The sequence below is a fragment of the Pyxicephalus adspersus genome, chromosome 2 (assembly GCF_032062135.1).
Source record: "Pyxicephalus adspersus chromosome 2, UCB_Pads_2.0, whole genome shotgun sequence".
NCBI lineage: Eukaryota > Metazoa > Chordata > Amphibia > Anura > Pyxicephalidae > Pyxicephalus > Pyxicephalus adspersus.
The window spans coordinates 17,713,603-17,737,083 of NC_092859.1; the positions used below are offsets into that span (position 1 = coordinate 17,713,603).

Consider the following 23,481-nt stretch of genomic DNA (forward strand, 5'->3'; position numbering starts at 1 on the left):
CTAGAATATATGGATCTGACACCTGGGGGTACAAATCTGAACCCTAGAGTATATAGATCCTAAACTTGGGGCTACAAATCTGAACCCTAGGTGATATGGATCTGACACCGGGAGTACAAATCTGAACCCTAGGGGATATGGATCTGACACTGGGGGTACAAATCTGAACCCTAGGGGATATAGATCCTAAACTTGGGGCTACAAATCTGAACCCTAGGGGATATAGATCTGACACCTGGGGTACAAATCTGAACCCTAGGGGATATGGATCTGACAGTGGGGGTACAAATCTGAACCCTAGGGAGGGGGCATTAGCCTTTTACCCCTAGCTGCTTTTGAACAGATGATTGAAAAACGCCTAAAACCTGCACAAAAAACAGACCCATTGCTTTCCATTAAATTATTTTTACAAGACTTTTCTAAGCTGTAAAAAGGCTTACAGAAGCTTCACACCTGCCAGTTGATTGCTTGATTTCGTGCAGCTCCCCGTGCCTGGCACCTTGCCATCTGATCGAGGATTAGCATGGGAACGCTGGTACAAAAAGAACCAGTATCTGCACATTTAACAGATGGCGGCAGTAAGTGGTACCCTTTTCATTCCCTATGGGGCTGCCGCAAGGAAACGTCACATGTAGTGTCTCCCCATGCAGAAGGTTTCCACGACCTCTCTGCCAGTATGATTTATCCCTTAGCGTTATCACCAAAACAAAAGGTGAATCGGAAAACCTCCAATAGGGACATGTGCTCCGGGGGCGGCTGTCTTATGGTTGCCACACATGCATGGACTTGACACCAATCTATGTATAAGCGATTCATCATCAGTTATTATTGAATGATGCAACACATGAATCACAAATACAACCAGAAATATTCATGATCATTTGACTAATGTAATCAGGGGCTTTTCTACAATGAAAAAAAATCAAATACCAATCTCACGTATGTGCAGTAAGATTTTTAATATTTTCAGGAAGACCTGTCACTTATCATATATATATATATATGGAGCCTTCTTGAAAGGGGAATATTTAATTTTGGACCACTCACTTCCTGTTGTGTCTCCAGAGCAGGAAGTGTAGGGATAAGTCCACATGGGGACACAAAATAAATAGATTGGAGTTTTACCCCCATGCATTTCATACTTTATTCATAACGCACATATATAGTTTCGGATAGCCAATCAGGACTAGAATATGGAGATATTTCCAGGTGAAGAGTCTCAGATGATGAGATTAATATTTAAGCAGATGGCTGACCTATACAACTAGACATGGATCCAGCCTTATAGGAGGGGGGTTTAAATATTAATCATGCAGCACAGCCCCTCCTCCCTGTGTGCCATGGCAGATAAAGTCACCAGCCATGCCTATGAGGACAATGGACCGTGACCACCAACTCCACATTCAGCCACCCATCCACCCCACGTGGTGATGTGCTGGAATCTCTGCACGCTCCACCCACGTTGCTAAGCGATGCCAAACTCCGCCCATCCCTCTGCGCATTCCGAGGTAGGGTTAGGAGCGTGATTGGCTGTCCCCTCTCATCAGGCGTGGTTACCAATCCTGATTGGCTCTACCCCTCCGTCCTTAGTTACTGGGAAATATGCGCGAAGCGAGGAAAGGTTACAAAAATAATAGGCGGGACTTTCTTTACTTTTTTATGAAAAAGGGGAGGGCGTCTTTGATATAAAAAGGCGTGGTTAGACTTCCTATTGGACGGAGCCTTTTAGCTGGTTGGTTATGTCTCTTACTCTGGGCGTGTCTAAATCTGCGCTGGGCTTTGGCGGCCCACCTCCAGATCAGTGTGGCTCAGTCAGCCGGATAGAGAAGAGCTCCGGATTTGGAGGGCTCCCCGGGGGAGGATAACAATATGGGGCGGCCGGGGATGTACGGACTCGTCTGGGTCGCTGCAGTGCTGCTGAGTCTTGGTGGAGGAATCTACGGTAAGAGCCGTGTGTGTGAGGGATCTGTGGGTGGTGGAGGAGGGGATCGCTTTATCTACACGTAATCATCATGCGCTGCTATTCCGGGCTCTCTGTGTATTCTGCTGGCAATCTCCGCTGCTTCATGTAATGTAAATGTAGCGATGCCATGGCAGATACTACTCTACACATTGTAGTGGCAATACCTGGCAAGCACGTGACTTCGCTCTATTTACTTTGCGCACATCAATAAAAAAAAGTGTTACTTTATAGCAGGTCACATGATTAACATCTGGGGGGTATAGATCTGAACCCGTGGGGGGTATAGGAAACCTAAGATTATAGATCTGACACTTCAGGGTACAAATCTGAACTCTGGAGGTCTAAATCTGATACTTGGGAGGTGGGTACAAATCTCAATCTGGACAGCATATGAAATGTAAAGGTATAGATCTGACACTTTGGGGTAAATATCTGAACCCTTAGGGGTAAATGGAACCAAGGGATAAAGATCTGACACCTGGGGGTACAAATCTGAACCCAAGGGGGGCAATAGTCTGAGTCCTTGGGGTATAAATCAGAACCCCGAGGGGTATATGAAGCCTAAACGTATAGATATGACATCTGATGTTACAAATCTGAACCCCTTGGGGGGGACTATCACATGATATCCTTTAGATCTGATACTTTAGGGTAAATATCTGAACCCTTAAGGGTATATGGATCCAAGGGGTAAAGATCTGAACCCAAGGGGGTACTGCTTTGAGTCCTTGGGGTAAATCTCTGAACACTTAGGTGTATATGGAACCAAGGGGTAAAGATCTGACACCTGGGGGTAAAAGTTTTGGGTTACTAAATTTGAACCCTTAGGGGTATATAAAACCTCATACTATAGGTCTGTGTGTAGAGGGGGATTAGATCTGAACCCTTTGGGGTATAGAGATTTGACTCCCGGGGGGTTATATATCTGAACTCTAGGGGGGTATATATGAAACCTGGGGTGCAGTTTTGACTCCCCTGAGGGTTACATATCCCACTCTGCGGGGTTACACCATAATATATTTCTCCCTCCTGCTGGTTGGTGTCCTGTGTGAATCTGACTTTGCCCGTCCTTTCTCTGATCTTGCTGGATCTGGTTGTATGTTGTGTAATTCCCACACTTTGGATGTTTAGCAGGGCAGGAAGTCATTAGGGATTGTATAGGGCTGCTGTGTCATATCACATTTTCTGATTGATGATCCTCCCTAATCTTCAGCTTCTTATGAGGGTGGCATAGGAATGGAGGATGGAGCTGTGCTAAGGGTTGTTTTAGAAATAAAACGGGAAGATATAATATATATAAATTTCACATGTAGGGTAATTCCATCGCCCATATATTCCCCTATTGCAGAAGAATGTAAAAGTTTTCTTCTTGATGTTGGATGGCTATTGGGGTTAATCAGATTGCGTCAATGTCCGGGGCAATAATGAAATATTTATCCTAATTTATATGTTATCCAAATTATTAATAGCCTCTGGCTGCAAGGGGTATAAGACAAGTCCAGAAGTTCTATAAACTTGCGTCTCTTTGTTGCGATTATTCACTCCTAAATGGTTTCTATACCCAGCTCCATGTTTCATGTCACCTTTATTTGTAAACTTGGCCGTCAGATGAAAGTTGGCTGTCTGGCTCTGTTTATTCAGCGTTAAATAGAGTTTAAAAGATTATTAATGGTTGTAGAATTTATTGCTATGCTGTGAATAGTCCTCATAGCGCTGGATTTTCCATAGCTGCAAAGGAACCTGTATTAGATTGTTAGCTCTTCAGGACAGGATCTCCTCCTGTGTCACTGTCTGTATCTGTCTGTCATTTGCAACTCATTATTGTACAGCGCTGTGTAATATGTTGGCGCTATATAAAACCTGTTTAATAATAATACATGTAGGAATAGATTGCTCTGAATATCAACTTCTTATTTTAATAAAACGCTATGTGGGCATAAATGTTACTTCCAGTACGGGTGCAGGGCTTCCCCTATTTATATTTAAATCTGATGGATATTCTATTCACATGGGGGGGTGAAGAAGTTTCCAATCTCCCATAGCACTCATGTATGTACTAACAGGGCTGGTTTAGCCAGACGCCATTTACCCCACAAAGGGGCATTGACGTGGAAATCGAAACGTCCAAATTCTGCAAGGCAAGCAAGTTTCCTATTATTATTATTAAAAGAGCGCCAACATATAACGTAGCGCTGTAAATTAAATAGGGGTTGTAAATGACAAACTGATACGGACCATGACACAGGCGGAGGAGCAGTCTGCCCTGAAGAGCTTACAATCTAAGAGTTGTGATTAACCAATAAAAGACGATCCACATGCATGTTTTGCTAAAATATAACCGATATTAAGGGAAGAAATAACAATATATTATTTGACTAATTGCCCGTAACAATGGAAATGTTTTTTTTTTCTTTTTAATTTCTTCTGTAGGGTTTGCAATTGTCAACAAATCACAGCACTCCGCTAATTAGCATGCCCAACCTTGCTCCCTTTTTAAGTTTTCGGCTTTTAACTAGATGTGTGCGATCTGCTTTGTGTCAGTATACATGAGGTTGCTTCTTAGTTGAAGCTGTTGGGTTTTTTTTTTTTTCTCTCTCTAATAATCCCTTTTTCCAAATTTTCCCACCCATCCCCCTCTCCTCCTCTTGCTCTCTTTCCCCCACCTCCCTCCGCCTCTCTCTGTCTCCCTCCCTCAGGGCAATGCCAAGGCAGAGGGGGGAGGGCAGTGTGTAGAGAGAGAGAGAAACCTTTCTTGTGTGATAACAATTGGAATAAGAGATTGGGAAGGGGGGGAGAGGTGGGGGTTAGACGCTTCCCAAACTGCCCCCACAAATCTGTCTGCTACCTCCTGCAGCTCTCTTCTCCCCCTTTTCTCTTCTCTCTCAGCTGCTCCATACTTGTCTGCCCGCCTGTCTATCTTGCTGGGACTTTGTGTGTCTTTTGCTGACCCTATTTTTTTGTGATGGGCCCTCCATTTCTTTTCTTCCTCCCAGATCTGCTTGTGCCACGTTACCACTGCACCCCCGCTGTCCAGCTGCTCCTGGCCATGCTCCTACTAGCTTTTCCCTCTTGTGCCAAGTTGCCAAGTCGGATTTATTTTTTTTTTGGCCACCTCTGATTTAACGCCCGTTTCTGGTTTTATAGAGCTGATGCTCTCCGGCCATCCTAGCTGCTTTTTGCTATCTTTGTATTATCGCCGGCTTTTTGCTGTCTTTGTATCATCGCCGGCAAATCATATATGTTATTTTCTCAAATTCTCTTCAGGCCCTCCCTAATAGGAATGTACATTCTTATGTGTCTATGTCATAAGTATGGAAACCAGCAAACATTTTGGTGGATACAGAAAATCTATAAAATCAAAGGGAACGCATGTAAACGTGAAAACGTTAATCTAGGAACCAGCTTGCCATGCATGGAATGGAAGCCACCAACTTATGGCTCTGGCCTTGTGTGGTCCAATAAATAAGTGTCCTTTATTGAAAATTAATCCAGTAACCACAGTGTCCTTTCCTGACCCTTTTAGCTGGGTGCACCACCCGGCACTTTTCAGTAATCACCCAGCTGTTTTAGGGTGGGTACTGATGAGTTGGGTCACTATACAGGGGCAGCCACCAGTCTACAGCTTCTACCCACCCGGCTTAAAAAAAATTCTGAACCGACTTGCCATGCAAGGATTGGAAGCCACTAAACCACTGCCCTGTACCTGTGTGGTCCATTAAAAGTGTCCTTTGTTGAAAGTCAATCCAGGAATCCCCTTTTAGCTGGGCGCACCACCTGGCACTTTTTAGTAACCACCTGGGTGTTTTAGGGTGGCTACTGATGAGTTGGTTTACAAAACAGGAGCTGCCACCCACCTACAATTTCTTACCACCCAGCTTAAAAAAAATTTCTGAACCAACTTCCCACGCAAGGAATGGTAGCCACCAAACCACTGCCCTGTCCTTGTGTGGCCCCATACCTTACAGTGTTCAACCCAAAATTGGAAGAGTTTATAGGTGGGTGGCACCACTGTATTGGGACCCAACTCATCAGTAACCAACCAAAAACAGCCAGGTGGTTACTGAAAAATGCCGGGTGTTGCGGCCAGGGGGAACACTGAAAGATGGAAATCCTCTCTGCCTTATATAAAACTTTTGTTTAATCACCAACAATAACCATCACAATCCACGGTGATCTGATTTAACATCCAATATGCTTGGGTAAAATTGGATGAAATGATGGTATAATCTTCCCACGCTCTTTGGAAATTCACTCCCGACCTTCACTTTGATCTGCTTTTCATTCTTTTTGAAGGTCGAATAGGGACCATTCTAGGCTACATAAAGGGCGCTTAATTTTGCCCATTATTGCCACCATTGTGGTTTTACTTATGTAGGAGCAGGAATAGCAATGGTTGTAGATGCTTCTCCATGCCGTTACGGGTAATAGATGGACCTCCAGCCTATGGTTCTTCTAGTAGAAGGGCCCCCGTTCATGTTTGCCGTTGTCTTAGGAATGTCTCTATAATAGTGTTGGTTACGTTGCCTCATATTGCTGGATTCCTAGCCGTGACTCTTCCAGTTAAAGAATGTTTGTTTTGTTTCCCCCTCATTGCACCGCAGGAAGCCGTATAGCTTGCAATCTACGCCCACAAGTTATTTTTTCTACTATCCGGTATACAGTGTAAGGAATTTGTTAAACTTTTTTGTTCTATAACATACACACACTTTTTGCCGATTGGTAAGGGTGTCCTGTTTCTTCGGAGGCTTTGGGATCTAATTGATTTCCATAATGAACGGCCTCAAAAACAGTTAAGAATCAATAGATTTGTTGGAAACAACCAATGAAAGCCACAGAACTTTCACCTTGGGTTTGGCAATTCCGGTAAAACGGTTGATTAGGAAGGAATTGTACTGATCAGAGTTTTATTATCTGGCTTTTGAAGACCGCAGTGGATCACCAATCTCGGAGAAAGCGTCTTCTGTCATTACAAAGTATTGTGTTTCTTGATCTGGCATAATCTACCAATAAAATAAAGACTGTGTGTGTCCGACCTAAAAAGTATTTCCAACTTTGGAATATTGCCTAATGTAAAATATTTCAACAGCTATGTTGGTGTTGGCATAGCTTTGTGCGATGACTGACGTCTCTTTCCTTGTCTGTTGGCCTGGCTGTCTCTTCTATCTAATGTCCAGTCTGGGTTTCTCACCTTCTGACCTGACAAGCTGATTCTGCTGTGTCTCTCAGGGGTGTATCCCTGCACCCCAGCTATCCAAAATCAATCAGTATGCATCCTTCAGCTCTCCCTTTTGTCTTTCTGGCCTTTTGTCACTTTCTTTTTTTCACTTTCTTCCCCACATTTGTTTTTTTACCGGGCTTATCACTATTTTGTATAGTGATGTCTTCTGGTATAGCCCAGTCTCTTTTTTTATCTTTTTATAGCAGTTTAGCATACTTTATGTTTATTATTATTAACAGTATTTTTTTTAGCGCCAACATATTGCACAGCGCTGTACATTAAATAGGGGTTGCAAATGGCAAACAGATACAGACCCTGCCCCGAAGAGCTTACAATCTAAGGAGGGGAGATAAAGATTGGTGGGTGAGCAGTGAGGGTTTTAAGAGCCAGAAGATGGGTAGGCCAGTTTGAAAAGTTGGGTTTTAAGGAGTTGATGGTAGTTTGAGATGTATGGAGTCAATGGGCTTTAGCCTTGTCTTTCTTTGGAGCTACCAATTGATTTGTCACTTACCAGCATTGGTTGTTACAGATAGTAGTAACTTGAAAATACGCGGTTATGAATATGAAAACTTAAAGATGATTCATATGTCAAAGGGGGGCAATAGGATTGTTGGAGGACCTATGAAGAATGATGGGCATTGCTGGTTTGTGATGAGACCTGATGTAAATTGACTTGGGACATTTTTAATTTAATTTTAATTTAATTTTGTTTAAGCTGTAGGCTCGTAGCAGCCTCTGTAGTGTGACCGAATTTTTCAGTAACCACCTGGCTGTTTTTAGGTGGTCACTCAAAAGCACTGGGTGGTTTGCCCGGCTTAAAGGGGCTGGGGGGATCACTGTAGCCCATGGAGGGTATGCATAGCTAAGTGGTAAAGAAAAAGGAACCGACCAGTCTCTTATTTTTTTTTCAAGTTTACTAAATTTTCAATTTGCTTTTCTCTGTTTAGCAGAAGATAAATCTGATACTCATTTTACAGTTCATGTTGTGATTTTTTTTCCTTTTCTTATCTCTGTCTCTGCTGTTTACATACTTTAAACTTATCACTGACAAGTTTGCCTAAGTTGACAAATCTGAAATGGTAATGTGTAATCCTGGAAGAAAATGTGTTTGTATCCTGTCTGCGTTCTTTACCGCTGTGTTTAGTGTAAACTGCCCTGTGAACTCTGAAAGTTACAAATGAATGATTGCTTCTCATATTGCCATGTGGAAATTATAGGACAATTAAAGAAAGGTGAGCCCAGAAACAATCGGTTAAATCTGTTGTGGCTTTAAACAAAAGTCTTTTCATAAAATTGTATACTATGGGCCTGATTTATTAAAGCTCTCCAGGGCTCGAGAAGATAGAAGAACCTGGGTGATCCAGCAAACCTGGAATAGATTTCCTAATACTCATTTGCTATTAGTTGGCTTACAAATTTCCTGGACGAGATCACACAGGTTCTCCCATGGCAGTCTTATCTTCTCCAGTCTCAGAAAGCTTTAATAAATCGGGCCCTTGTGTTTTGGGTTTCCAAGCAGGACCCAAAATCCATCAACATTTCCACCTATCCAGTATGGAGCTAGCAAACCATTTAGTCCTGGGGCTCCAAACAAACTTCACTTTACTCACAACTTATTATTGGTTGTCCAAGAACCAAACACTATCTTGTGGGATATTGGACACACTTCATGCCCTTAAATAAAAAATGCATAATAAAAATTTGTATTGTCATCCACATTGGCTCTTTTAATTTTCAAAATGGCTCCCAGGTAATATTCAGGCAATTCCTATTTTTTTAGTGCCAACATATTACACAGCGCTGTACATTAAATAGGGGTGGCAGACAGTGACACAGGAGTAGGAGAGGACCCTGAGCCAAAGAGCTTACAATCTTCTCCTTAAACTAGATTTCTTTGCTTTGGGAACATACTCAGGAAGTGGGCTGTTCAAGGGGAATTGCAGCTCCCAGAGGAATGACATCAATGCATCCAATTTCAAATATTTGAAGTTCAGCCAAGTCATGGCAATGTTAAGATTTGTGTATATCAGACAAATCCGTTTCCCACAGTAATAAGTTATATTTAATTTTCTGGTTATGTTCGAGTAGATGGATTGTCTCCGTACATAGACTAGATGACAGTTATCTCTGGACTTTTTATTTTCCATTTCATGTCGGGTAATAAAGACTTTTATGCTTGTTTATCCATCATACTAAAGGTAATTGGATAGTAATACATTGATCTAAACATCTGCATGGTTGAGGTGTGTTGTGGATTGTTACAACAAAAGTCATGCTTGCTTCATCTTTGATGACACAATGCACAATATGTAGTTCAGTGTTCAACCCAGAAATTATTTTAAGTTGGGTGGGAAGAATCTGTAGGCGGGTGGCAGCCCCTCTATTGTGACCCAACTCATCAGTACCCACACAAAAACAGCCAGGTGCTTACTAAAAAGTGCACGCGGCTAAAAGTGGCTTTGGAGGACACTTTAGTTTTTTTCTTAGCATAAGGCATTTGAAGATGTATTGAACCCTTGTGATTTATTGATTTAATTCAGTTACATTGCAAATTAAAGTAAACTTGCTGTTCTTATACATTTTTAAATACCAAGAGCTGAAGATAGGTGTAAATAATCTGTGCTGGCAGTGCGTAGAAGAGTTGGACCACAGCGACACAGCTTTGCACTGGAACACAATTTCCACACTTGCCTATCCACGCTCTCTCGCTGGACGCTGCCATCTTTCTTTTGCCCAGCAACGCTCTAAGGCCATCGTGATTAACCATGCCGCCTTTACAAAAATTATGCAATAGTTCCATTTATCCCAGGCACACCCATGGGAACTTTTTGGGATTGGTGTAGGTTTGTATGGTACCTCTAGGCAGAGTAGTGGTCTGACTCTCCTATGTGCTGCCTTATGATCATTCATTGGTTCAACTTTGAAAATCTCAACGATACCTGCGATTTCTGAATGAAAAAAATGTAATAAGTAATTTATTTTAGCATTGTAAATTTACTTGGACAATTTGGTCTTGGGATGGAATCCCCATTGACATGATAGAATTTTTGTTCTAGAAAGCATGTGCCTGAAAGAAGAGTAGTATGTGTGTTTGTTTTTTAAATAAGATAGATGGAGCAACAAAGTTGTCCAGTATCTTGATGACCAGTAGGAAGTGTTGGGATATCGCCTTTTATTACTGAAAAATGGATTTGTGTTTGTTACTGCATATTGGGTTTGATTTTACCCATTTTTCACATTCTGTAGTACTTTCATTATTAGAAACAGAAGCAATGCCCATCTCTTTTATCTTAATTCAAATGGATATTGATTAAATATATGTTCTTTATTATTATTTTTTTTTTTTTTGCCCTTTTATTTTAGCATGTGTACTTTTTAAACAGTTACCTCCAATTTTGCCCACCTAAATAAAATCATTACCATTGGATTGGCCGATCCCTTTCTCTAACATATATTTCACAGTCACCATTTCTATTCTTCTTTTTGTAAGGGTATAACCCCTATATGCCTAATATTAAGTAATAATAATCCCTATATGTCTAGGCTCTTGACTGAATTTTTCTGGAGTAAAAAAAACCCACTGCTTCCCACTTGAGGGAACACAGGGCAGTTTTTTCTCCAGAAAGAATAGTAAAGTTATTAAAAATAAATTTATAAATACAAAATAGTAAAGTTACTCTTTATATATCTATAAAATGTTAAGGCCGCTCCAATAGTTTCTTTTGTAGTTAAATACCATACCTGCCATTATGGTTTATGGGTTTTACCAGGGTACAAGATAAAACAAATTGTGCGGCAATTGCCGAACCTGCGATTACAGAGAAATTTTTTTAACAAGAAATGAAGGGGGGGGGGGGGGTAAACAGCAGGGTTGAGCAATGGTACTTCCCCTTTTAAGGAGCAAATATAATAAAAGAGTAATTTTTTTTATCTTCTCTTTTAATACATATGGTTAATTGAACTTTGATTGACAGGTATATAGCATGCTCATTAACAAAAAGCAGAACTACCTTAAATCAAATTATCTAATAAAAGGGATGAAAAGTCCACAAACTTTGTTAGCTTGTGACTGTAGTCAGATGCAATGGGTGGCAATGAGCAGTACTGAATAACCTTGGGCAGCTCAGTGGTTAGCACTCCGGCCTTTGCAACGCTAGGTCCCAGATTTATATCACGGCCAGGACACTATCTGCATGGAGTTTGCAGGATCTCCCCATGATTGAGTGGGTTTCCTCCGGGTACAGTTTCCTCCATTCCAAAAGCATGCAATTAGGTTCATTGGCTTCCCTCCAAAATTGACCTTTGACTGTGTTAATGACATATGACTGAGGTAGGACATTGGATTGTAAGCTCCTTTGAGCTAGTGACAGGACTATGGACATTGTAAAGCGCTGCGTTATATTTCGGCACTAAATAAATATTGTGTAATAATAATATTAATTGGAAAAACTAAAACTACCAAAACTGGTCAATTGGGTGGGTAATAAGTAGACTCACATTCAGGGTTTATTAGTCTTTGAAGGTTTTTGGTGGTCAGGTATATTTACCAGTATACTTATTTTTACCCCACTGTGTTACAGAGCTAGAAGATGTCACACTTGCCTGACAAATACTTAATATTGTAAAAAGAATAAAACAACCAGAGACTGGCTTCTGCAGAATGATGGCTTCATCATTGCTTTACTATACATAGGTGGTTTATTAATAGAAAACTCTTCACGTTTTGAAACCTTTACGGTAGCCATACACTGTCTACCATATTGCCTTACATATAAGGAAGGTGTAAGTAAACCATAATGACCAACTTCCCTTATTTACTTCCTTTGCGTCTGGTAAATATAATGTTGAAAAAATTTTAGTATATTGTTAAAAGGTTGACCCTGTCACCTCAGGACAAGAATTGTGTTGCTACATGCTGCCAGATCACCCCATTAAATAAAATGAAAAGAAACCCAAAAAGAAACATTTAGAAAGTGGTGAGTTACAATATATTACATTTGTGTGCTTAGGTTTAGATCCTGTTTAACTATTCACATTTTCAAAGTGGTATGACAAGACTGGAACTTTTCTTCCTATTGGTGCCCATCCAGTGGCCCTTTTATGAACTGTATAACCACTCCGGCAGGACAAAGCCAGGTAACCCATTCCCTGAGTTATTCCAGTGGGGGGTTATCCATTTCTGCCCTATTATATACACTTTCTAGGAGAGAATTATAAAGACTGGCACTGTTTACTCTGAAAATTGTAGTTGCTCACTATAATTTGTGAAAAAAATTAAATTCCTTATTCATACATGTTTCTGGTTAGTGGCTTTGAACAATCCATTACCATCATCATAGGTAGACAAGTAGCATTTTTAAATGGGGAAGTTAAAAGAAACCTATTATAGGATTATAAGCCAATATATTGGCTGTTGTGCAGCCCTTTCCTTTTGAAGATACTTGCTGCCTATTATTATACTTCAGTGTTGGCTTTAACATTTTCTGGGTGGCTGGCTGATCTGAAAAAAAAGTGTTCAAATAAGGACTCCTCCTCTCTAAACCAGTTTCTAGTTATTCTTGTCTATGACTCAAACATAGAACAGAGATAAATCAGCATGACAGCAAAACAACTGGCATCTCACTATGGCAGCACCGTACTTTTGTTGTGCCAGGTTTCCTTTATAAGTTATGGATAGATGTTGTTAGGGTGAATTACTCATGAGCTTCTCATCCTCTCTGGAACGCTAGCCTTGGGGCTCATTGCTTCTTTCCCATCATAGAATCTTATACTTTCAGCTGTGTATTATAAAAAGAAAAAAAAGTCATAAGCAGTATTAAGACCTTGGGTGAAGTTTTTGTAAAGCCACTTTAGTTGATACTTAGGTAGACCTGACTGGTTTCTGAAATCTATGAGCCTGATTTATTAAAGCTCTCCAAGGCTGGAGAAGATACACTTTCATCAGCGAAACTCAGTGATCCAGCAAATCTGTAATTTGCTAGCAAATATTTTGAATCATGGACCAGATCCATTCCAGGTTTGCTGGATTACCTAGCTTCAGTGATGAAAGTGTATCTACTTCAACCTTGGAGAGCTTTAATAAATCAGGCTATAAGTAAAAGATTCCATGATGGGAAAGAAGCAATGAGCCCCAAGGCTAGCGTTCCAGAGAGGGTGAGAAGCAAGGCTTGAGGATTGAGTCCCAAGGCTGATGTACAATCTTTAAACCTTGGGTGCAGTTAATATGGTTATGTAAAGTCAGTCTTTGGTTTATACGTAGATAGAACTGACTGGTTCCTCAAGTCTACATTTGGCTACTGAGAAGGTCTTAATATGCATTCATATTGAGTCCCAAGGCTGATGGACAATCTTTGGACTTTGGGTGCAGGTATTGTGGTTTATATAAAGCCACTCTGGTTAATATGTAGGTAGACCTGACTGGTTTCATTAGTCGTTGTTTGGCTACTGAGAAGGTCTGCAAATGGATTCATATTGAGTCCCAAGGCTGATGGACAATCTTTAGACTTAGGGTGCAGGTATTGTGGTTTATATAAAGCCACTCTGGTTAATATGTAGGTAGACCTGACTGGTTTCATTAGTCGTTGTTTGGCTACTGAGAAGGTCTGCAAATGGATTCATATTGAGTCCCAAGGCTGATGGACAATCTTTAGACTTAGGATGCAGTTAATATGGTTTATGTAAAGCCAGTCTTCGGTTCATATGTAGGTAGAGTTGACTGGTTCCTCAAGTCTACGTTTGGCTACTGAGAAGGTCTGCAAATGGATTTGTATTGAGTCCCAAGGTTGATGGACAATCTTTAGACATTGCAGGTATTATAGTTTATATAAAGTCACTCTAGTTAATACATAGGTAGACCTGACCTTCCTCAAGTCTACGTTTGGCTACGGAGAAGGTCTGAAAATAGATCTATATGGCATCCCAAGGCTTATGAGCTTCTTATTGAGGACTGCTTATAAGTAGATGTTTTATTGCCCTTCATGGACTGTTAACCCCCTTCCCCCCCATACTTATGGCGAAAGAAATACATCCAAGCCATTAAATTTCTCCTTTACAGTGTTTATCATTTTTGTAAAAGAGTTGTTATAAATGAAGATTCAGTGGCAATTAAATGGAATTCATGTGTATATAGCCGGGAAAATAACTCAAGATTTTATAAGCAGGTTTTTGTGTAAAACAAGTCTTAATTATGCCAGAGAGCAGCTGGCTTGTGTCCTAAGCTGGCTGCTGGCGGGAACAGGAGATTTCTTTCCATCTTCCAGTTTCTGATTTCTCTAAGAGTGCGGGCCCCGGAAAAAAGCCCCATGTGGGCTGTTGCCTCTGTCATTGATCACAATATGCCTCAAGAAAAAGAGTGTTTTTTATGTGAAATTGTGGTTTGCAGTTCCCCCTTTTTTTTTCAGCAAGGAAGAATGAAAGTTGATGTATTCAAGCACTTTGGCTGGAATCCATCTTGTTTCCCGGTGCCAGCTCATCTGATGCAGCATGGCCGCCCGGCATCGGGTTTTGTTCAGTCCGGTCACAGCTCACTCCTGCATTGGTTGTCCTGGCAACACTTCAAGGCCTTAGTTAAGGTCTTCGTCAGTCTTCATGCCCCACTGGAATGATGGAGAGAAATCTATTAATATACAATCCCTATTTACCCAAATGTGTCACATTTTGATTGTTCGTGCTTAGCTACTCGGTGAATGTGTTTCATGCGTGAAGTTTTATGGTTGATTTTGTCTTCCCAGTTTGCTGCGCACTTTTTGTTTTATCCTAAATCTTTTATTCGATCTAAACATCATTCCCACGTGCTATTTTTTTAAACTATATCAGTCATGACATTAGCTAACTAAACTTTGGCATGATCTGAGTACTTTATGCCCTCCTTGCTGCCCAACAAGCCTGCTATGGCATCAATTGTATATATGGTGGTAAGTAGGTTACGTTTCCATCAGATGAGCAAGATGGCTTAACCCATAAGAGAGATTATCCTGTGGTGTCAATATTTTGTCCCATCACACCAAGCTGGGGAGGCATTTCTGTAGGAATGATTGATAGTCAACCTAGTAAAAGTTAGTCACATTCAACTGAACTTGTTCTTGTAACGTTGAAGACGTTTCGCAGCCTTCCATGTTGCTTCATCAGTGCTGATCGGAATTAAACAAATATATTGAAAGGCTGCGTCAAGAACAAGTCCAGATGCCAATAACCAACTACTCCTGCATAAATGAAAACTTTCACAACTTAAAAGTCCACGTTTGATCCGAAGTCTAGACACACCTCATGTATATACAAAAGTCTTCTCTTTTGATTGTAGCATGGGAATAACCACAGGAGAGATGGTTCCTGATCATATTTATTCTATCATTCGTGCACATGACACAAACTGGTCGCTCAGGTGTCCTCATTTGCAGATATATAGCTATAAACTCCTATGCCTGGCAGTGTTCCCCCCCAGCCCCTTTTAGCTTTTTAATATGGGGACCCAAGAAGCTGACCTAGTATGGGGTCCAGAAAATGATAGCGTTTTTGCTCTTAAGAAGCACACTGCTATTTTTTCAAGAGGAGTACAGGCCCAAAGCACATTATTTAGAGTTCTTTTTAGGCACAGTGATCCGTATCTTGGCAAGTCTTCACTTTTTGAGAAATATAGCCTACTTTTATCTTAGACGTGAAGATTGGACCCTTCAGCAGCTAGGTTTTGACCCCTTTGTCTGAAAGCTTTGATGTGATTGTTTTAGGCCTCCTCCTTAGCTTTTTACGTTGTAATGTTTCTGGTGGCTGGGTGTAACATGAACCTTTTTCAGGGAGGTAAAGCAGGACCCCTTGCCTTCCCCAGGCCATTCTGAGTGAATTCTCCTGTGTAAAACTATCGCATTGAGCTTGCATGTCTTTAGGTGAAATCTTATCAGCAATCAGGAGTGTGACATGCTTGGGGCCTTTATGCAGCTTATCACTGCTTACTAATAAACGTGCACCCTGCTTGTCGTATTCAGAGGAAATGTTTAGTCAAAGGTAACTATTAAATTCTGCCTAAAAGAGTCCTTGTGCCGTGTCAGCTAATGTAAGCTCCAATTCTTTCTTCTTGTAATCAACACCCCTCCCTCTCCATCAATGTATGACGATCACTGTCGTGTACTCAGAAATGGAGGAACTTAAAAAATTGAGCAAGAATTGAAATGGTTTCCTGCTGTAAATTAACGTAACTTGTGTGTTTTTATTTGGCATGCAAATCATTCCTTATTTATTTAAAAAATGGTTAAAGTGTGCTCAAGATGGAAACAAATCTGCAACCAGCTGGATCGCAATTACTGCACAGACAAGGTGGTCTGTTCTTCTTGCTTTGCAGCAGTGGGTTCTAAAGTTTATTCCAAACAGGAATAAATCTGAAAAAGTTTGTAGGCAGATTGGAGTTCGACCATACTTACATTCTTTACAAGAATCAGGAAATGTTGGCCAAAGAACTCGGAATTTGATTATTTGATTATGAAAGTACATATGACTTTGGGGGTTTTAGGGTCTCTGTGGGTTCTAACACCCTCTAGATGACCAAAATGTTAAGGGTTGTGGTTCGGTGGTCCGATATCTTCCAGAAATAAAAAATGCTACACAATTTGCCCATCCTAAAATGGGCCAGAATCTGTGATCCTTGTACTTGATGAGTGCTGCTTTCCCTTTTTCAGTACAGAAAAAAATTTCCTTCCCACACATACCTACGATTTCCAACGAACAAAAAACTGTACAGCAATGAGTGTTAAAGACGGTTATTGCCTCTAGGAAAAAAACCCAGTGTGGCTTCTTTGTTGCATATGACTTGGTTTTTACATTCTCATTCTAAATGATATTATACCTGTAGCATATAGCTTAGTTTTAATATAAGCTATCAAGTAATTGAATGGAGATGTATCGTCGAGAATCCATCAGGACCTCATTTATCTAATATAGCCAAGACCTCAATGCAGTGCTGGAGTTGGCCACCCTTTGACTCCTGGGTTTAGTTCTTTTTGCCAGGTAGGAAAGTCTACTACTGATTCGAGGTGTTGGGCAAAGGTTTTTTAACAGGTCCGCTTTGAACAAGGGAATTAATTTGAGCTTAGGTTTGGTATCCATCTTGGGAGTTTTAAGCTCCTCAACATTTGGAAAGCCTCTGTTTGCCCTAGGTGAATACCAGGTATAGCACTGTAACACCTGTTGGCATCCTGTAAGTTGTAGTTTCTAAGCAGCTGTTGCCAATATTTCTAGCTTTTTGTTAGGTGGGGGAACCATTTAGATAAGCTGATTGAGCCTAAAGGGGCTGGGATTGTGGGATAATGGATGGTGCCAGGCTGGTGTTTTACAGCTGAGCAGCAAAGAACAATTCACATTGAGCTAGAGACACAGACGTATTTTGCAAGCAGAGCACGCCACGTGAATTGAAACAAGTATTTGTTCTGGTCTGCCATCGTGCGGTTTGTGCACCTCACGGCTTAAGAATGATCTTTGGCTAAATAAATGATAAAAATGGAGAATACTGCGGGCTTTGTCCACAGTTGTTGACTTCACGTAGCTTACTTACTTTGTATATTTGTTTTAGTCCTGTGATGATTTCACTGTGAAAAACATTTTTATGCGAATGTTTTGAAAATTTTGATTCTATTTTCTCCTGATAAAGCAGTATCCAATACCGGTCAACGTACAGAACTTTGTTTAGGTGCACAGTCTCTGTCATTGTCAATTGCACCAGCACCCACAAAATAAGTATTTGAATGTAAATTGTGCATGACATTCCTAGGTCATCAGAAACTGGTTCCAGTAACCAGACTTGCAGAACTCCTAGACAATCCCTAAATACCAAGCAGTTAGAAAAGCTTATGCCATGTACTCTGACCTATATATGCGAAGAAGGCAAAGGAACTAGTGTGGGTACATTCTAGAAATCTTCACCAAGTAGGGCTATCGGTCATTGCAATTATGAGTGATCCAAAATCAAGTGAAGCTTATTCTTAAAGAACAACGTTTCACCGGTAAATCTTTGTAATGGACCACAAACAAAATAAAAGGGAAATGTTGGGTGTTTTTGGATAGTTAGGGGAAAGGGAATACCTTTTGTTCAGTTTTATTGCTGTGTGTGTCTGTTGGAATTTTCACACCATTATTTTTCTTGGTGACCATTGTCACCAAAATGGAATGGGAGGGAAATCTGACGTTTTACAGTTGTCATTAGAACAAGAGGCCAGGTCAAATTTTGTAATGGGGACATCTGTTCAGTAACCTCTGCAAGGGAGGTGAATCTCTTTCACTCTGGGGAGATTTCTTCTCACTTCCTGGTGAGTCTCCGGGACCGTAGGAAAAAAATGATGATCCAAGAACATTGGACACACATATGACCCCATTCAGCAGGTATCCAAAAAGAAACTACATCTGGTGCTTACATCCATGGGTCTTTTTTATTATCCTATAGTTTAACCCTTCTGATTTATGTTTTCTTGGTCTGTCAATTTCATTTTCAGTCTAATTCACCCCCTCAATAAATGGTTCAAATTATGAATAAAGTATTTCCTAATGACAGAGTATAAAGTCCATCAGAGCAAACCCTTATCTGATCAGAATCTCCTATTACAACAAAAATAAATAATAAATAATAAATGTTGGCTGTGGATCATAGGCAGGCTGTAAACTTGTAGCTTCCTCCAAAACACAGATTGAACAATTTATGATGAGGACTGGACTTTTATCTCTGTCACAATGTGTCACCACTATCAAACATTGTTAAGCCTTTGCCTACAAGTCCGGGGGTAGCAAGCAATCAAATTCTTGCAGACAAGGACACATTTAAATTTAGAATATTCTGTATATAGGGCTCTGGTCCGACTATAACTGATTTTTTCTATTTAAGGTTTGAAAGTGAATCTGGTTGCATTTGGTGCTTGACAAATGACTGTATCTGTGTACAGCAGAAGACTGTCTGCTGATTTATCTATAATCAGCCAAATTTTAAAACCATCTAAAGTCTATGGGGCACCAGCCATGGCCTGTTGGTAGGACAGTAGGTATCATACGTAAACAGAAAACTGTGTTTAGGAAACATTGGCTGGCATAAATACCCGAGGCTGGTTGGTTCAACTGCCCGAGGGTGTCTGAAGGCCATGATGGGACCTGGGTTTAATGAATCTGACTAAAATTAAAATGTTCTCTTTCAAGATTAAAAGAATAATTTTACAAAATGGTCCACAGATATATGTAATGTTCTGTAAGCATTTCTTTTCATGAATCCAGTCATAAGAAAACTCCTGCAAATTTCTTATCAATTTTTTGACCATTTTGTATCTTATTATTCTTGCTGTCGTAGCTAGGTTGAGCTGTTCATCTCTACAAATGGCTGATGTGCCATATTAATAATAAACAGGATTTATATAGCGCCAATATATTACGCAGCGCTGTACATTAAATAGGAAATGACAGATACAGACAGTGACACAAGATGGAGAGGATCCTGCCCAAAAGAGCTTACAATCTAGGTAATTGTCAAAATATTCATTGACCGGCATAGGTAGGTTATGAAGCTACAGATTCTGTAACTAGTTCCAGTTGCTGCTCAACAACTGGTGGAATCTGAACAAAATGGACTTTTTAACTAATGGCTTTACCATTAGGCTGGGTGGGTGGCAGACCCTGTATCGTGACCCAACTCTTTAGTAACCACCCCAAAACAGCCAGGTGGTTACTGAAAAGTGCTTGGTGGTGAACCCAGCTAAAAGGGGCTGGGGGAAACACTGGCTGTACGCTCATTTAGTTGCAGATAGCAGGCGATTGTTCCTTATCATACATTGATAGGCCAACAGTGCATTCTGGATGCAACCAAATCAATTGATTGTTGGTGCCTTTGAGCAGTTAATTACTACAGAACACTACATGAAGTATCAAAACTTGGCCAAGTTTAACATTGCCCTGAGGATCCCAGTAGATACTTTGAAAGCATTCAAGCATCTGGTTTGGAAATCGGTTTTACTGTTTTTGTTCTTTCTTCAATGCCACACCAGGTTTTTGATTTATGGAGCAGTGAGTCACTCGTTTACTCCTCGGAGATAGAAGCTCATTAGTCAGCTCCCTGCCCTGAATTGTTTTTATTAGAACAGAAATGCAGTAATGAGCAAGGACAAAATTATCTACTCAATTTATGTGTGCACCTGCTAAAACAAGACAGCTGAAGGCTTCCATGTTTCAACTAATTTTCTCGTGACATCACCCCAAAGCACAAAAAGCCTGAAAATGCCTCGATTACATTGTACAATGTGTTGCTGTAAAATATTTGGGTAACACCATGGCCACTGGTCGGGAAGTGAAATGACTTGCATGCATTCTGAGAGTAAAAGTGTCGCTGTTGCTCATTCACTGGTAATCAAATGCAAAATCAATTCTCCGAACCGAAATTCTACTTTTATTCCCTTTTCTGCTTAGTTCTTTTTTTCACTATTACGTTTTAATCTTGATTGCTGATTGAAAAAAGGTTTCAATTATTATTACATAGTATTTATATAGCGCCAATATATTACGCAGTGCTTTACAAAGTCCATGGTTATGTCACTATCGGTCACAGTCTATTGTCATATGTATTTAATACAGTCTATTGTAAATTTTTTGGGGAAGCCAATTAACCTAACTGCATGTTTTTGGAATGTGGGAGGAAACCCTTACAAACACAGGGAAAACCTGCAAACTCCATGCAGATAGTGTCCTGACCAAGATATGAACCTGGGATCCAGCGCTGCAAAGGCCAGAGTGCTAACCACTGAGTCACAATTTTTTTTTCTTCAATTCATGTACATTTTTTTATTTTGTAAAAACCCCATGCATTTTGCTTTATCCTCTCAAAACCTTTGCCCTTTCATCCTTATTTAAATCTGCCGCTGACCTTTTCTACCTCAGATCTGTCTTTCTGCGCCACTTAACACCTCTGTTCCTGCCCTAATGTGACCTTTTGTTCCTTGACCCCCAGCCCCTTCCTAATTTTAACCACAGCCTCTGTTCTTCCTGTGCTGAGCCCACAATCAGCTCATCTCATTTATCCCAATATCCACAATAGTTTCCTGTGTCCATAGATACTCACTGACTACCTGTCCCTACACCTAATTGCCTTATCATGAACAATGTGTGGCCCTTGTGTTGTGTACAATGCAATATGAATACTGTAGACGGCTTTCCTGTGCAGGTTTAGTACCTCATTCTTAAAAATAGCTGCGAGCAGTCATCACATCTGAGGCAGCATGTTCTTCTTTCTAGATAAAAATCAGACTGGAGGGATAAGTTTTGCTCAGATTCAGCTTAGCTTTCAACTTAAGTGTTAAATGGTCAACATTTTAGGACTTCTCACTACTGGTTTCACCTACAATCTTCATAATACTTTTATATTGACCACTGCTTTGACTACTTTTTTTCAGTGATATTGCCTCCTTATGTATTACAGTACTGTAATGACTTTATTAAACATTTGTCTCTACCATCACATAATACAATCTTGTCATAAATAGACTAAATAGGACACACGGAGTCGGATTAGGTCTACATTCCTAATTCCAAAAATGCTAAATGACTGATAAAATAATACATTGATAAATGTACCAGAAACCATTTACGAAGTATTCAGCTTTAACATTATATAGGAAACTATATCCTTTAATGATGCTTGAGCTAAAGTCAGTAAGGCTACGTACACACGTTGGATGATCTTCATCCGATCACCTTAGCGCTGATATTGGAGGAGAATCTGCCGTGTGTACAGTGCTGGTCATTCATCCACAAACGATGAACCACGAACGATCGTAATAAAAAGGAGAGAGCACTGTGGGGTGCCGCTCTATCGTTCTCTCCCCTCTCCGTATGTTCAGAGCTCGTTCATGTATTGTGCAGTTTTTTGTTGTTGGAAAAGATTGTGAAAGTTTTGCACGCGTGTACCCAGCCTAAGAGCTCCGAAAAGTTGTAAGGAGTTCCTAATAGTCCTGCATAGGGTTGACATTCCATTACTGGTACTTGAAGACACACAACCCTAGGCACCTACAACACCTCCCTGTTAGGATCACTTTTACATTTTCTTGCTTTACTTGTTCTAGTCTGGCTAAGAATAGTGTGACATTGCATAAGTAAAATGATTGTTTTATTAGGGGGAAAACAGAGTCCAGAAACAAAATGAGAGAAAGTCCCTGGCGCCCACCCAATTGGATAGGAAAACAATAGAGATTTGCAGGGAGGATCTAAGTTCGTTGTTCGGGTCTTGTCCAAGAAAGTCTGGCCAGTGGATTTTTGAGGATACATACATATATGATATTGATATTACATATATATGTGTCTGGTATATCCCAAGAACAGAAGACTAAAGCTGCTCGTACAATATGCATTATATTAGATGAAAACTCTCAAGCGTTCATTATGTTTCCATTCATGATAGATCTTGCGGCAGATTGTTGAAAACTGGGTAAATCTTCTTTCTTTTCTTTTTTTTTTTTTTTTTTTTTTTTTTTATTTACCATTAAAATCAAAACCCTTTGTTGTGTTAGAAATTGATATTTGAGTTACATACACATGGTGGTAAAACTTAACCTAATTCAGATCAAATATAAACCAAGTGGATTGATGGCATGTTGAATTCTTATATCATTGATTGGAATGATAATACCCGAGAGAAAACAGCATAAAGTATTCTTAGATTTAGACAGCACTTAATTTATTTTATTTTGGCATGAAAGTGTGTGGCAACTGCAACTTGTTTATTTAAGGAATCTTGTGTTTGCTAGTATTGGAAAGCCTGGACGCCGACCTTATTTTACTGATTAATGGATGGGATATAAGTTACGCTTGACCAAAAAAAGGCATCATAGATTTTTTGGCCACTGTCGACTTGGAAAGACATGAATGTTGCTTTTCCTATTATCTGAAGTCTATAGTTTTCTCGGAATGTTCCATGATGGTGTGAAGTGTCCAACACATTCCCCAGTCCAACTGCATTTGCCCCTGGGGAGCAGCTTTTTTGAGTAACTAAATCCTTTCAAATCTTTTTTTTTTTTTAAGCTGTGTCAGCATAAAATTTCAGCTTTAAAGTTCTACTCATCATTTTTTAATTTTTGTTAAGAAATACAATTGACTTGATGAAGACTTCTAGTTCTTTTCAACAGCAAAAGGACAATTTGCCTATACCCCTCCCAAGTCTCACATTCCTGATGGGATATGTCTGGCAGACATTGAGTTAAAATAATTCTGAAGCCTGTTGCCTTATTAATTTATTAATTCCAACCCCCCCTCCATAGTCTGATGGGGAACAATGCCCATGTCCCTCTTCTATGGGAAT

At 40.2% G+C, this 23,481-nt stretch overlaps 1 protein-coding gene across 1 annotated transcript in view; it reads left to right on the forward strand.

Annotated features, from left to right (window-relative positions):
* Positions 1 to 1,806: 1,806 nt before the first annotated feature.
* NOTCH3 (notch receptor 3) overlaps positions 1,807 to 23,481 on the forward strand; it is a 66,357-nt gene continuing 44,682 nt past the window's right edge. Inside the window, exon 1 of the mRNA XM_072399760.1 lies at positions 1,807 to 1,942. Within this exon, the coding sequence (XP_072255861.1) occupies positions 1,870 to 1,942 (73 nt within the window). The 5' untranslated portion in view covers positions 1,807 to 1,869. The remainder of the gene's footprint in view (positions 1,943 to 23,481) is intronic.